Raw genomic sequence first — 15,687 nt, forward strand, 5'->3', positions numbered from 1 at the left:
TCTGTCATTATATTCTGTCCTACAACATTCAGTTACAATGAGCTGCAAAAGTATTCACACCCCTTGAACATTTTCACATAACAAAACATCTTGTGTTTGTGTCAAACCAACAGGTAGAGAAGATGATAGTGAAGTAGAGCTCAGTCACAGCTGCAGCTCTCCACCTGCTTTGCACTACAAACTTTGTGTCCATTCTTCTGTTTCCTTCTGCAGAGTTCCATCTCTCGCTTTTGTTGCCAACCCAAACAAGCCTTGGTGCATTCTGTGATAAAAGCTTTAAAGCTTGTTGCTATGGGGGTTGAGGCTGAGAGCCTTATGCAGTGTGAGAAACACAAAGCTCCTGTCAAGAGCCACAAACAATTGCTACACATGATATTGAATAGGGCAGCTACAACAAAAATGTAAGACTTGTGCTGAATGTATTTAAGGCCAACTTACATATGAAATGAACTTAAGACCTTTGTAGGATGCGTGGACTGCCTGTATAATCACCATGTTAAACTGAAACCAGTAGACAGACAAGCCATGTGTCCATGGCTGGTGTCTCTGCAGGAGGACTGACCTGGACCAGAGCAGGGTGCTCCGGCCATTCCTCCAGCCTTGTCTTCACTGCCTCACTCAGTTGTTCCAGAACAGGCAGACAGAGGCGCGCCTCTCTCATGTTAGGCTGCTGGTAGAAGTCATAGGGCCCCTCTGAGGAGAGGGCCAGCTCATCAGAACCCCCGGAGCCCGACACAGTGTTCTGGAGGAGGGCAGAGAGCAGCAGGCCGCAGCCGGCCAGCTGTAGGTCCAGCTCCGAATCTAAGCAGGAAATACAAATTAACTGTTCCACTCTGACTTGAATAGTAAACCTTTATTAATATCTGACTGTCAGATGTTACTAACCAATCAGATGATAGAAGTGAGTCATCACAGGGGAAGCAATCTGATGGGAAGAGATCAGGGCTTTGATGTGTTCTTTACTGTGATTGGTTGGTGGCGTGCTCTGGTACCACAGTGATTGGGCGTAACCCAGACACACACACTGATGCACCTGGACCAGTGTGTTGATGGCAGGTCCAGACAGAGAGGCTGCAGCAGTATCGGCCTCATGTTCTGGTTCTGTGTCAGCCGGGCCTTCCAGGCTGGGCTGGGACAAAATATCTGCAAAGTCCTGGAAACCAAACCAGATCAACCAATCATAATCACTGTTAGTAAACGAGTTAGAGAAAAATGCTCATTCAGAATGGAATATATAGAATTTCCTTTGCATTCTATAACAACTCAAATCCATAAACTGCAAATGAGTAGTTTATGCTTGTGGTTTGTGTCCTTGGACAACACACTTCACTCTCCTGGCCTGCTGGTGTTAGTCAGCTGGTGGTGAAAATGGCTGCTTGGGCATTAGAAATGGAGAACTGATAAGCTAATTAGCCATGAGCCTGTGCATGTGCTGCTGTGAGCTATCAGGTGGGCTACATGCTTCAGTGACTGTTATTAAAAGACCAAACCTAACCAGTAAGAACTGTAAAACAAAGACAAAGAGTCCAGTGGTTCTGCAGTGGGAACTGGACCGGGCAGATGTCCTGCTGCAGGATATTTCTACCTTGCTGAACTGAGGGAAGTGGCGCCTGAAGTCTGTCTCGTCCTGCTGGTCCTGAGTCAGGCCTGAGCCGTGCAGACGGCTGCGGCTGCGGTACAGAGAAGCCTCCAGCTGCCCCTGCTCCTGCTTCCTCTTCTCCTGGTTGTCCCACTCGTTCACCACGGCCTGAGGAGAATCATGCGGTCAGACAGGAACCCAGCAACAGCGCTACTGAAACATGAGCGGACAGAGGCCGAGCGGGAGGTCTGACCTGGCAGATGTGTCTGAAGAGGCTGCATGCCTCCTCACTGAGCTCTCCTGTGGACAAGCTGTGGCAGCGGACATACAGCAGAGCGTTCAGCAGCAGAGCAGAGGGCTGAGGGGCCACGCTACCTGCCTCCTGCTGGGGCAGAAGCTTCTCCAGGCCGTGCACAACATCTATACAGGTCCTGGAGCACAGGAACTGGGCCCGGTCCAGGTCTGACGGGAGGCCGGGGGACACGGAGGGGAAGGACACCAAGCAGGACACCAGCTTGGACAGGCCAGGGACAGGGGTCAGAGAGGTAGCCAGCTGGGAGGCCACCAGCCTCATGCCGTGCCGCAGCTGGAGCAGGCCGGTCCGGACCGGGCCCACCAGATCCGGGAACAGAGGGTAGTCATCCAGGAGCTTCTGGCAGAAGCGCTGCTGAGAGTTCTGCCAGCCAGCCTCCTCTCTGAGCAGGGCCCGGACGGCTGACCCGGACCTGAAGTAGGACGGGTCCTGGAGGGCCTTCAGGAGCCGAGACAGCAGCTCCTCCACAGCCGACATGTGGCCCACGCTGCTCAGGTAGTGCTGCAGCTCCCGGTACAGCCGGCCATACTGGGCCTGCTGCGGCCGGAAGGCCTGCTTCCTGGACAGCTCTGCTATCTGCTCCTTCACCTGCTGCATGCGGATCCACAAGTATCTGCACACACACACAGACACACACAGACACAACACCAAACATTCAAATTAAATGAAAATTTGATGTCAAAATTAACACTGTACACTGGTTCTGTGTACAGTGTCTGTGGATGAGACAGAAGGTCTTCTGATCCACAGGTAACCGGAGCTTGTGGGGTGTCCAGGAGGGCACTGGCCCCCCTGACATCTGATTGGCTGCCAAAAGTGACTCTGCAGATGATTGACATGTAACAGCAGCAGATCGTTCCTGTACAGCAGCTTCCAGGAACAGGATGAGTTTTCTGGGAGCTGAATGAAACGCTGGGTTGACTCCTGGGTGTTCTGACCTGATCCTGGGATGCTGGAAGCCGTCAGTGGTGCTGCTCTCCTTCAGCTCCTCTCCGCTCTTCAGCTCAGACGATGCGCTGCGAGCTTTCCACTCATCCTGCAGCAGAGCCAGCTACAGCAGACACACAGAGCATTCAGTCATTTCACTTTTCACACACCTGCTCTGCTGTCCTGCTGCCTGACAGCTGAGAACTACTGGAAAACTAACTGGACTGGTCACACTGTGAGCTGCAATAGAAAATAACTTGATTGTTCAAGAAGAAAATATAATTTTCCTAAATCCATGTGTGCAGTTCTACATTTCATTTTTTCTTTATAATCAACCCCATCATGTTTTTGTTTCCAGACAGACCTCCTGCTGAGCGTAGTTCAGTTTGTAGCTCCTCTTCACCGCCGGGTCAAAGATGGTCTGCGGTGTCCAGACTCGGATCTGCAGCAGGCCCATGTTGACCCAGAACACACCACACTGGGCCAGGGAGTCCCCGCCCTGTCCTTTGACCTGGACAAACTGCTGCAGACAGGCTGTGCAGGCCGCCATCAGGCCTTCAGGCAGCAGCTGGGGAGGCAGGAAGTTCTTGAGGAGCGTCTGGATCTCCTGGGCGGCGGTGAGCGGCGTGGCGTCCTGCACCAGGCTCTCACAGCTCTCCATGTAGCCCTCCTGAAGGTGAGGGGGCAGCAGGTCGGCCATGCTCTGGAGCTGCCGCCGCAGCACCGCCCCCTGCAGCCTCAGGTCCGTTACCCTGTGGAGGCATGGCTGCTGTCAGTCAGTGGAAGGGGTAGGGTGACGCAGTGTGTGTGCGTGTGTGTGGACTGTACCTGAAATGGGCTGTGGCTGGAAAGGTCAGGTTTTCCCACAGGACAGAAGAGACGACCTCCAGCTGCTGGACCCTCTCCTCCCACTCCCCCAGGCTGACCCCACAGGACAGGGGGGCCTCCGCCTGCACCTCTCCCCTGCTCAGAACTCCCAGCATGCACCAGGACCACACTGCTTTATTCAGCAACGCTGGGCCCTGAAAGCAACATCAGCCATGTTATCCATCAGCAGGAAGTCTGACACTCCCAGTCAGCAACTAGAGAGAGATTAACAGACAGAACCATGTTCTCTGCTCCAGGGCGCGGCGTCAGATCCTTCTGGGTCTCTGGATCCACTGGGTTCCATCTGAGCCAGCGGGTGGGGTCAGAGGTCACGCTGCAGCTCCAGAGAGCAGCCAGGGCCTCAGAGAGCAGATCACACCACACCAAGGGCAGCTTCTCCTGCAGCTGCAGACCAGAACCAGGAGTTAGGCTCAGGACTACACAGAACCACAGACCTGGAGTAGGCCCGTCATGGTAACAGATTTGCTGGACGATAAATTGTCACAGAAGTTATTTTGATAAATGATTGTGTTGTTGTTTTGTTGTAATATAATGGTAATGGTAACACATTCTCACAGGTCAATAGACTTTAGATTCTAATGAAGATTTAACACAGGAACTGGAAGACAGTTTAAATATCCAAAATAAAGAAAACAAAAGAACAGAAACAAATAAATAAATTATGAAGTTGCTATAAACAGAACTCCAGATTTGAGCCCCAGTAGGAACAAAAGTGAAATGATCCATCGTGTGTTTGTGACCACTGGGTGGTACAGGCAGCCCGCTGACCCCATCGCTGCTCAGCAGGAACCACAGACTCTGCAGCTGCCCCACATTCATCGGCGTCGACTGCAGGCAGAAGCGAAGGTGTCTGGACAGCCGGCGGCGAAGGTCGTCCTCAGCAACACGGTCACTGGGGATCCACAGGACAATCAGAGTGGCTTCCAACAATGTCTTACTATAGTGGTGGGACAAGTAGGAGGTTACCATGGAGACAGAGCCAGGTGCAGCAGATCTGCACTGAGAAGCAGCTGGTTGAGGACAGACAGGCCTTCCATCAAAGGCCAGAGCTGGGTCTGGGTTCTGAGCTGCAGCAGCCCGGCTCGGCCCATGTGGACCTCGCCCTCCTCTGCCTCTCCATCAGACATGGAGCTGAAACCTGACAGCCCTCTGGAGGTCATGTGACTTTGCAGCTGCTCCACGCTCAGCAGCAGCTTCTCCAGGACCCCTGGCAGGGCGACATGACACATCGCTCTGGGTTACAGACCACCTCATGGTGATGTCATGGAACAACAGGAAGAATCTCAAAAAAATACAACAACAATTAAATGATCCTTTAAGAGCACTGTGTTCACCACTGCAAACAGAGACAATGCCTCAGCTTCAAACTAATGTAAACAACATGCGCACACACACACCCAAACACACACCCACACATTGACATGTAGAACTTACCAGACTTGTGTGGGTCCAGCTGGTTGTTAGCAGACAGAACCAGACCTGATGCCTCCAGGAGGCTTTCCTTGATGTCGAGCCAGAGTCCGGCTGCCTGCACCCGGAGCAGCTGCTGCCCCCCCCAGCTCAGAGCCTCGTCCAGCTGCAGCGCGTTCACATCCAGAGCCATGCTGAGCAGCCGCAGCCGGGACGCACACTCTGCCACCGCCTCCAGCTGAGGACAAACATTACTAATTGACCCTATATATACACAGCATATACAGTCATGGCTAAATGTTTTGAGAATGATTCAAATGTTAATATTTACAAAGTCTACTGCTTCAGTTTTTATAACGGCAATTTGCATATACTCCAGAATGTTATAAAAAGTGATCAGCGTAACAGCAAAAAATTGCAAAGTCAATATTTGTCTAGAAAATCAACTTTATCCCCCAAAACACATTTCAACTTCATTGCAGCCCTGCCTTAAAAGGACCAGCTAACATTGCTTCAGTGATTGATCCATTAACACAGGTGTGGGTGGTGATGAGGACGGGGCTGGAGATCAATCTGTCATGATTAAGTAAGAATGACACCACTGGACACTTTAAAAAGAGGTTGGTGCTTGGCATCATTGTTTCTCTTCTGTGAACCATGGTTATCTTGAAAGAAACACGTGCAGTCATCATTGCACTGCACAAAAATGGCCTAACAGGAAAGAAAATCGCAGCTAGAAAGATTGCACCTCAGTCAACAATCTATCGCATCATCAAGAACTTCAAAGAGAGAGGTTCCATTGTTGCCAAAAAGGCTCCAGGGCGCCCAAGAAAGACCAGCAAGCGCCAGGACCGTCTCTTAAAAGTGTTTCAGCTACGGGATCGGGCTATCAGCAGTGCAGAGCTTGCTCAGGAATGGCAGCAGGCAGGTGTGAGTGCATCTGCACGCACTGTGAGGCGGAGACTCTTGGAGCAAGGCCTGGTCTCAAGGAGGGCAGCAAAGAAGCCACTTCTCTCCAGGAAAAACATCAGGGACAGACTGATATTCTGCAAAAGGTACAGGGAGTGGACTGCTGAGGACTGGGGTAAAGTCATTTTCTCTGATGAATCCCCTTTCCGATTGTTTGGGACATCTGGAAAACAGCTTGTTCGGAGAAGACGAGGTGAGCGCTACCACCAGTCTTGTCTCATGCCAACTGTAAAGCATCCTGAAACCATTCATGTGTGGGGTTGCTTCTCAGCCAAGGGAGTCGGCTCTCTCACAGTCTTACCTAAAAACACAGCCATGAATAAAGAATGGCACCAGAATGTCCTCCGAGAGCAACTTCTCCCAACCGTCCAAGAGCAGTTTGGTGATGAACAATGCCTTTTCCAGCATGATGGAGCACCTTGCCATAAAGCAAAGGTGATATCTAACTGGCTCAGGGAAAACGTAGAGATTTTGGGTCCATGGCCTGGAAACTCCCCTGATCTTAATCCCATTGAAAACTTGTGGTCAATCATCAAGAGACGGGTGGACAAACGAAAACCTAGGAATTCTGACAAAATGCAAGCATTGATTGTGCAAGAATGGACTGCTATCAGTCAGGATTTGGTCCAGAAATTGATTGAGAGCATGCCAGGGAGAATTGCAGAGGTCCTGAAGAAGAGGGGTCAACACTGCAAATATTGACTTGCTGCATTAACTCATTCTAACTGTCATTAAAAGCTTTTGTTACTCATAATATGATTGCAATTGTATTTCTGTATGTGATGACAACATCTGACATAGACACATGAAAACCAGAGGGCAGAAGATCATGTGAAAATATAATATTTGTGTCATTCTCAATACTTTTGGCCATGACTGTATATACAGTATATATGCAGCGTATGTACTTTACATTTACAGTATATTTACAGTAATGTTGAGTTTCATATAAGCATTTACTAAAGTTAGTAAAGAGGGAAGGAGACGCTTTAGCAGTAAGGCTTCGTCAGACCTTGTAAGGCAGAGCTTTCCCCAGAGACCTCTGCATGCCTTTGAGTGCAGCGGCCACCGACACTGGAGTGGACAAAAGGCTCTGGATGGCTGCTGAAACAGCCTGCAAGTCCTGCTGACCTCTGCAGAACAACAAGGGTCGAGTTAAACACCAAAACGTACAGTCGAGATTCAGGAACAGCAGTTACACAGTTATACAGTATAACCTCTTAAGAAACTGTGCAAATTAAAAAGAATGTGTTGTAAAGGAATTATAGACTGATCAAAAGTCAGAAATGAAAAGATGAGAGGAAGAGTGTTTACTCCAGAGTGGCTGCTGTGTCTCCCATCAGCAGCTGAGGCAGGCGCAGGATGAGGTGCTTCTGCAGCCACTGCCAGTGCAGCGACAGCACCGAGACGCCCTGGGAGTCGGCCGGAAGCATGACGCACACATCCCAGAAGTGGTCGCGCCACCGGAGCAGCTGCAGGATCTAACCTCCGGAACAGCGGGGGGAAACAGAGTCAGGGTTGCTGCAACAGAGGACTACAGCCCTCTGAACTGAAACCTTACAGAAAACTCAGGACAGGTCTGCTTCATTTCAAACTATTTCTGTCTATTCTGTTTGCTAAACATTCTAATAAATTAAAAGCTACTATATCTGGGTTTTATTTACAATATGGACATTGTATTCAGTAAGAAAGGCTGATATACTGGATGTACACCCTGTGTGATGTTCTGTAATGTTTCTGGTTCTGTACAGCTCTTAAATTTAGATGGAAACAACCTGAGATTAAAAAACACCAGCTTTTGTATGGTCTTAATAACAAAGTTCTAAAATCAAAGCCAAAAATCGGAAACTATTTGAAACAGTGGACAACTTATACAAACAGCATTGCATGGTCTTTTTTTGTTTTAAACCAGCACGATGTTTCAGGGTTAGGATCAGAGTTCCTATTCTACTTTGGCCATTAGCAGAGTGAACAGCATCAAGGACAGTATAAACAAAGCTACAGCAGGGGAGAGGAAATGTTCCTGACCTCAAACATGACGTGGTCAGAGATGTGCGGCTGTCCGTTCTGCACGGCCTGCAGGACGTAGGCATCCCACCGGTCAAAGAACGCTCGCAGGTGCATGAGCACAGGGTGAGGCAGCTGGCTGATGTCTAAGCTTCCTACATTGGCGAGAAAAGGAACCTTTTAGAAAAACATTTCATTATGAAATTTGTCATTTGTAAGTCAGAGTTTGTTACCTTTGCTGAAGGCTGTGGCGACTCTCAGAGAGGAAGTGGGCGGAGCCACACTGACGGTGCAGGAGCAACTGACGGCTCTCTCCTCCCGGTCCATCATCAGAACAATCCTAACACACAAACACACCCACACACACACCACGATGCTTGACTTCACTGTGTTTATGCTTTAGATTATTAGCATTTACAATAATATCAGATGGGTTTCTACAAGTCAACTGTAGTGGTAGTTAACATACAAATAACATGTTGTCAACATGACCACAGGGTCAGTCCATTTACCTGTTAGCCACTGCATTCAGAGCCTCCAGGAACTCCATGTATCTCTCCTCATCCTCAAAGTTGCACTTGTTAGTTAGAATATCCAGGTATTGCTTGTTCCAGCGCATGTCCATCAGAATCCTGTATTCATCTGGAAGTATCACAGTGATGCAGTCACTAAGAGCCCAATCAGAACCAGCTGGGCTGATTTTACAGGAAGAAAGATTTAATGTTGGCATTAAGAGTCTCTTGGGTCCAGTTGAACTGTGTTCCTCTGCAGCGGAACTCCTTCTTGCTTGGTTTTGAGCTGCCTTAACAGAACCTAACAGTGATGAGAGTTACTACCTTTGCTGTGTGGCTGCAGCAGCTCTGCCAGCGTTTTCCCCTTTGCAGCCAGGGTGCTGCTGAACACCGCCTTCAGAGCTCGGTTTCCTGCCTCCACATGGACCAGCGCTGGCTCTGAAACAGGTCACACTACATCAGTTTACCTGACACACACACACACAGCTCAGAACGAGGGCCTTCCAGCCACTGCTCAGAGTCATGAGTTGAGGTCTGCTGATTGTCTCTGATCTGTCCTATTCATGCACACAGAAGCTGCATGGAAAATAATACAGAAATGTCCGTGTTTTACATCTTTAATTCATGTGTATTCAGCAGCTACCTCTCCTTTTCCCTGTTAACTGCTTTTATAGTGATTTGATATCTTTCTTTGAATCAAGTAGTGAACTGAGGAAGTCACAAACCTGGCAGATATTTGGAGCTCTTCCCCAGGTTGGAGAGCCAGTGGCTGCGGAGGATCCAGTCTCCATGGGATGCTCTCTCTGTCACCAGCCTCACTGCAGTGGGGACGAGCCTGAGAGCATCACCATCCTCCAGATCCAGCACTCCTCCAGAAAACACACAGTCTTCATGGACTCCACTGCTCTGCAAGGCCTGCTCCAGGTCCCTCAGTCTCAGTGGACGGTTCCTGCACAAACACAGCTGGTCTTGATCCAACTTTCACTCTCAGAGGAGACAAACATGACAGACAAATGGACAGGACTGTCTCTGTAAAAGCATCATTTAGGGAACCATTCAGGCTGCCAGAGGTGGTGACATAACCCCTTCACCTTATCAGTGCCAGCAGCTGGAAATCAGCTCTGACCATAATGTGACCCTTCACCTCAAACTGTTCTGTAGTGAGGCACGTAGAGTAACATAATTCTCTACGAATCATGCTACGTAGAGCATGATACGTAGCATGATGAGGATAAAATGATACTTTAGGGCAGGGGTGTCCAAACGTTTTGCAAAGAGGGCCAGATTTGATAAAGTCAAGATGCCTGGGGGCCAATAGTTTGTTCGGACATTTTTTAACTACAAAAGTGTCATGCAAATACACACTGTTATAAAACAATTTTCATTGTCACAATTATCTTTATTTTTCAAATGACAAAATAACCAAATATAAGCCACTCAGGCAACTCTAAAAGCAGAAATTCTGCTTTTCTTTCATATCTGGAGAGTCAGATAACATTGAACAAACTGTATAAAATACCTTAAATTTACATGAGTTTAAAAATATCTTTGCCTCAAGAACATTTTAAACAGGAGTTATAAGTAATGCAAAGTTGTCTGTTATTATTAAATTTTAAAACAAGTGAATTTTGCTCTTGTCATTTACAATATCTTTCAGAAAGTAATAGTTTGTATCATATCTACAGGTTCATAACCAAATCTTACTCAAGAGTTTAATAAAAATAAGTGCCATAAATCCAAGTGCATAAATGTTCTTTTGGCTCTTCACTGCTGATAGTGACAGACGTTGCCGTTCAAAACACTCAGTTTCATGTCCTCAACTCTCAGTGCCACACTGTTACTGCCAGGCAAACATTTTTCTCAAATTCTTGCTTCTTCTCAGGGCAAAATGTTCTCCACCATTTTCATAACACAGTTTTGATAAATGTATCTTCAGTAAAAGGTTTGCCATGTTTAGCTATTAACATTAACATCGTAGCTTGCTTTGGTGGTATTTTCTTTTGACTCAGGCCCAAAGAAATCGCTGTTGTGATGCCAGTGCAGCTTGGAGCTGCTTCACTTTTTCAGCACGGTCACTTCCTGTTAGCTTGTTGTATGTGTTAGCATGTTTAGTCTGGTAGTGTCCTTTTACGTCAAAATCCTTAAACAAGGCAACCATCTCATTACAAATTAGACAAGCACAATTGCCTTGATTTTCAGAAAAGAAGTATTGTAATTCCCATCTCTCTTGAAAGCGGCGGCCCTCACTGTAAACTTTCCTCGTTTTCTTTGCAGTGGCCATGGCAGAAATGAGTGGAGAGCGGCTCGCTGCACGGAGGCAGAGACTGATAGTATTAAAGTGGTGCTGCCACCATTTGGTGAAAGGAGGAATTACAGTTTCAAGTTTTATGATTTATTTATTCTGTTTCACAGTGCAGGCGGGCCATAAATAATACATTATAAGACCGAAACTGCGGGCCGTATGAAATCTGGCCGCGGGCCGTGATTGGCCCCCGGGCCGGACTTTGGACATGCCTGCTTTAGGGAGTAATACTGTAGTACAGAATTACTACACAACATTAATGTCCAACCATGAAGCAGCCTGGTGTTTCAGCTACTGTTGGTACTTTCTACATACGATATGTACCGTATATATTGGTTGTGTCTGGTTGGCTGTAGATTATGTAAAGAATGAAAGTTTTCCTGATTTACAAAACTTATTGTGTGTTTTCTAAAGTAAGAAATTCACTTTAAGCTTATGAAATGACAAAAGTGCCGTTTCTCCTGTTCAAAAGCATCAAGTGCCTCCTGTATCAACAGGTCTCTGTTGGTAAAAAACATATAAACTTAAAAAGATGAGCAAGATTTTTCTTCATTGTCTAGAACATTTTCTACTCATTGTTACCGTTTCCCCTGCAGGCTGAGGGAGTTGAGGCAGAACAGGAGGACCTGCCCGTCTCTGAGGACTGAGGAGAAGCAGGAATCTTCAGTAGAGAGAAGAGCTGAAGGGAAGCTGTCCGGCCACACCCCGGCACACAGCAGCCCGTCTCCCCAGGCGCCCGTATCCATGACAACCAGGTGCTGCTCAATCACCTGCTGGGCTTGCTGAAAGAAATAACAAATGTATTTACTTCCTTTTCGACCTCCAATCCCACCCCTTTCTTTGCCATCAAAAAATAAAAAACATCATTTTGTTAACATGTTGCTCCCATCTTGACCTGAAATATTCAGTACTGTAACAATGTTTTCTTCCTAACACATAGTTTATGTTTTCGCTTTTTTGTTTCACTTAATAAAAGCAAAATCCGCTTTTTTAGCCCTAATTTTTTGTGTACTTTGATTTGCTTGGAGAGCCAAAATTTTAATTTAAAACCAGGTCATTAGTTTTGGCTAATCAGTTTTGTGAATACGAAATTTTCTTTCCCAATTTTGTAGTCCAAGTTCAGTTATGCTGAAATTGGAAGCTCTGGGTCAGAGTCTGACTCCAACATGTAAGGCTGGATGGACTAGTCCTCTGTTGTTGGCATCTTTAATAAACTTTTGAATAAAAAGTTTCTCTGTTGGTAGATAACTGTATCACTGCTATCAAACTACAATGGGGGTGGGACGTGAAATGTCTCATTCACATTTAAAAAAAACACAGCGAAACGAGTTGCTCCAAAACATTTTGTTGCTCTAAATCGGGCGTCAGTACAGAAGTAAACCAGCGGTCTGTGGAGCTACAATAACCAGGAGATCAGACCAAAGCATTGCAGTTCTACTTTATATACCATAAGTGAATAATTTACATGTGAAAGAAAGAATTTAAAAACATAATATATCCACTTTAAATGTTTCAGATTTACCACATTTCAAAACGATTAAATACAAAAGACAATTTATGCATGAAACCATTATTATGTTTTTATTTAGCCACACAAGAAGGTCCAACCATGAGCGACCCATTTTTCCTGGACCACTTCAAACCCTTGGCATTAAACGTCCCTATAATGGGGGGAGACGTGTTGCACATTTTCGCCTACATAACACTGTGAAATTCCCTCCACTGTTGTGTGTCAATAATGTAAGGGTGTGACCCGAGTGCCATCAGAAGGCAGTACCATACCTTCTGGTTGGCAGTGGAGCGCTGACAGAAGGCGTAGACCTCAGTACAGGCGTGCTGCAGGGCGCTGCGAAGGTCTGCACCTCGCTGCAGCTGGCAGGACAGCAGAGAGGCAGCGTGGAGAAGGGCCGCCATTGAAGAGGCTGAGGAGTCTGAGAGGCAGAGAAGTGTCTGAAAACTCCGGCTCCACTAGTGGAAGTGAAGCAGATTTCACAAGGCTTACCCCAAATGGCACTTCTGATGTCTTGATGGATTTGAATGAGCAAGTCACACACACAGTTCCCTGTCACACCGGCAGAGTGGAGCAGGGTCTTTAGGTCCAAAGTGTCCCAGCACAACCCCTCACGTTCCCCTGGGATGTAGACCTCCACCCCTCTGTTTCTCATAGCTCTGGAGAGCTCCCCATGCACCGGGTCCATGGTGAGGAACAGCCTGCAAAGCCAGGAACACATCAGCTGAACAGAACCATCCAAACCTCGAAATACCCGCCACTGCTAACCTGAAGTTGGGGTGAGGGGTGATCCTGGGGGTCTTCCCATCGATTACACCACGCTCATTGATGGTGAGGGATCCGTTGGGCTCCAGAAGAGCATTGAGGCGATCCAGGACAGAAGCACTGAGTAAGAAACACATGGTCAGTGGTTGTCTCCAAACTACCTGAGAGCTGATTGGCCATCACCCATCAGAGACTAAGCTAAAGTCTGATCTTCCACCAGAACCCTGACCTGTCCCAAACTAATCTGCTGGTGAGTGTTGCTCACTGCAAGAAACATTTTCTATGAGAGTCTGACCAACTCGGGTACAAAGAAAATGTGGCTGAAACATTTTAGAAAAATCATCAAACTTTCTCTGTTTGGAGTTTATTGTTTTTTTCTGTCATTAATGATCAAAAACTATTTGGAGAACTAGAGAGATGATGCAGAAGTTGGTACCTGCAGAAGTTGACATTGTCCATGAGCAGCCAATCCCCGGCCTGCAGGGCCTGGACCAGCATCCCGTCCAGCCATTCGAAGCCGCCGTTGGTCCAGCCGTCCTCCAGCTGGGCCAGACGCTCCTTCAGCAGAGTGAAGTCCATCTGCAGCTTGGACATGTCTGAAGGCAAAGCCCGCTACGTTAGGGCACGTCGCCACTGAAACCATGGAAACGGCATCCTGCATATGGTGCACTTTAAATTACCGGTGAACACTTTGAGCTTGGTGTTGAGTTTCTGCAGCAGGAGGATGATGACCTCCATCTTGTTGAGAGCCTCACAGGTCACTGCTCCTGCTGGTCTTTGTAGTCCGTTCTCCTTCAGCCACTGGCAGAACATGCCCCATGTCTGCAGCAGAAACTCTGTGTCCTGGGTGCCATCGTTGAGAGACATCAGTCCACGCCTTATCACCATGGCGACCATGTAGTCGACTGTCTCCAGCACTTGCTGCCATGGACGCATGATGTCCACCTGCATACAGGATGTGAGGGAAAGCTTACAGTGATCGCTGGTGTTCTGCAGTAGAGCAGAGGCTGAAACACTACCTGCTCGAATCCCCCCAGCAGCTCCGTGGTGTCCATGGCGCTGTTCATGGCCAACACCCGGAGACGGTGCCCCGTCAGCAGGGCCAGCAGTCTCACCAGGCTGGTCTTCCCACTGGCTGTGGGACCAACAACTATGGTCATCCAGCCCATATCCACACACTTCATCAGAGACTCTAAAGGCTTCAGGCACTGGTGTGTGATGGACAGTGGGGGGTCCAGATCCACAGGGGCTCCCCCACTGCGACACAGCACAGAGAAGCCCACCTAAAGCAGCAGCAAGCAGGGCACAAAGACGACTTCAGCCATGTTAATGAGACAGATGGCAAGACGAGGTTCAACAGCGCTGACCAACCTGAACGCTGAGAGGAGTGATGTGGAAGTGTTTGGAGCCACAGTAAGGCTCATAGTCCTCCCCAAACACCTCCCTGAACACCAGCAGGACCTGGACACACACACTGACCCATCAGCTGCTGGCTCACACACATCCTCAGAGTGGTAACATTTTTCACTGTTACAGAGTGAAAAAGGTTGAAAGTTCAACATCTTTGAGCAATAGGTTCAGTGGGTGTTGAGCTTACCTTTGCCTTATCTGCCTCAGTTCTCATTCTGTCAGCATACACCAAGGCCACATGCTGGCCTGGGTTGAAAAATCCTGGCGACTGGTCAGTAAGCATCAGCTGACACCAGCGGAATACGTCCCGCAGGTTGAACTCCCAGGGGCTTCCCTTCTGCCCCCACAGCCTCTCCACACAGACCTCCTGAACAAGCTGGAGGAAAACAGCAACAAATCAGGCTTTACTTGGCCTGAATGAGTGGAAGAAGAAAAGACTGAAATTGAATTTGTTACACTACATAGACTGTGTTTCTGGATTTTTCTACTGATTATATTTAAAGGGGTCAAGAAAATCACTCATTTATTGAAGACGAGTAACATTTTCTGCAGCAGTGATGCCATCAGATATTAACTAGTAGTACACAAGCAGCCATGTGGCTTGATCATGAACAAGGCTGGCTGGTTGGGAACAGAATATGGTAGAGAACTACATGAACTCAAACATTCTATGTAACCAACCCTGTGGACTTCTGGGACAGAGTTTTTATGCAGCTGACTCCAAATAAAAGATGATGAAGCACCTGTTCACTTTGGGTTGAAACAACAAACAGGAACAGTATGAACATAGTGATAGTAGATGTAAGCTCTGTGTTAAAGGCTGATGAATGAGGTTTTATCTGGCAACACAGAAGCTCACCATCACTGGCTTGAATATGAACTCAGTGAAACACAGCAGAGCAGGTTATTTTTCCTCATCTGAAGGTATTCCTAACCTTTGACTACCAGACAGAGCTCACTTCTCTCAGAGAAACTCACCCTGTTATTGAACCCAACCATTTTTGCGATGATTTCCTTGTCAATGGCGGGAAAAATAGAATTTCCAATGAACTCCATGTCTTTGTAGGTGAGCTGGTCCACAAAGACCTAGAAGAT

At 47.6% G+C, this 15,687-nt stretch overlaps 1 protein-coding gene across 2 annotated transcripts in view; it reads right to left on the minus strand.

Annotated features, from left to right (window-relative positions):
- The window catches only part of mdn1 (midasin AAA ATPase 1), a 57,997-nt gene that overhangs the window by 19,707 nt on the left and 22,603 nt on the right, over positions 1–15,687 (minus strand). For both annotated transcript variants that reach the window (XM_028040211.1, XM_028040210.1), the window contains exons 39-66: positions 15,571–15,678; positions 14,780–14,968; positions 14,554–14,643; positions 14,202–14,465; positions 13,863–14,127; positions 13,619–13,778; positions 13,186–13,302; positions 12,910–13,118; positions 12,690–12,838; positions 11,490–11,689; positions 9,331–9,554; positions 8,930–9,043; positions 8,606–8,735; positions 8,327–8,433; positions 8,115–8,248; positions 7,401–7,567; positions 7,099–7,219; positions 5,142–5,355; positions 4,674–4,914; positions 4,476–4,599; positions 3,927–4,091; positions 3,648–3,841; positions 3,184–3,571; positions 2,831–2,943; positions 1,833–2,505; positions 1,586–1,747; positions 886–1,153; positions 563–801 (exon numbers count right to left, since the gene is read on the minus strand). In XM_028040211.1, coding sequence (XP_027896012.1) covers positions 563–801; positions 886–1,153; positions 1,586–1,747; positions 1,833–2,505; positions 2,831–2,943; positions 3,184–3,571; positions 3,648–3,841; positions 3,927–4,091; positions 4,476–4,599; positions 4,674–4,914; positions 5,142–5,355; positions 7,099–7,219; positions 7,401–7,567; positions 8,115–8,248; positions 8,327–8,433; positions 8,606–8,735; positions 8,930–9,043; positions 9,331–9,554; positions 11,490–11,689; positions 12,690–12,838; positions 12,910–13,118; positions 13,186–13,302; positions 13,619–13,778; positions 13,863–14,127; positions 14,202–14,465; positions 14,554–14,643; positions 14,780–14,968; positions 15,571–15,678 — 5,529 coding nt within the window. The remainder of the gene's footprint in view (positions 1–562; positions 802–885; positions 1,154–1,585; positions 1,748–1,832; positions 2,506–2,830; positions 2,944–3,183; positions 3,572–3,647; positions 3,842–3,926; positions 4,092–4,475; positions 4,600–4,673; positions 4,915–5,141; positions 5,356–7,098; positions 7,220–7,400; positions 7,568–8,114; positions 8,249–8,326; positions 8,434–8,605; positions 8,736–8,929; positions 9,044–9,330; positions 9,555–11,489; positions 11,690–12,689; positions 12,839–12,909; positions 13,119–13,185; positions 13,303–13,618; positions 13,779–13,862; positions 14,128–14,201; positions 14,466–14,553; positions 14,644–14,779; positions 14,969–15,570; positions 15,679–15,687) is intronic.

This window comes from Xiphophorus couchianus, chromosome 15, assembly GCF_001444195.1.
Source record: "Xiphophorus couchianus chromosome 15, X_couchianus-1.0, whole genome shotgun sequence".
NCBI classification, from domain to species: Eukaryota; Metazoa; Chordata; class Actinopteri; order Cyprinodontiformes; family Poeciliidae; genus Xiphophorus; species Xiphophorus couchianus.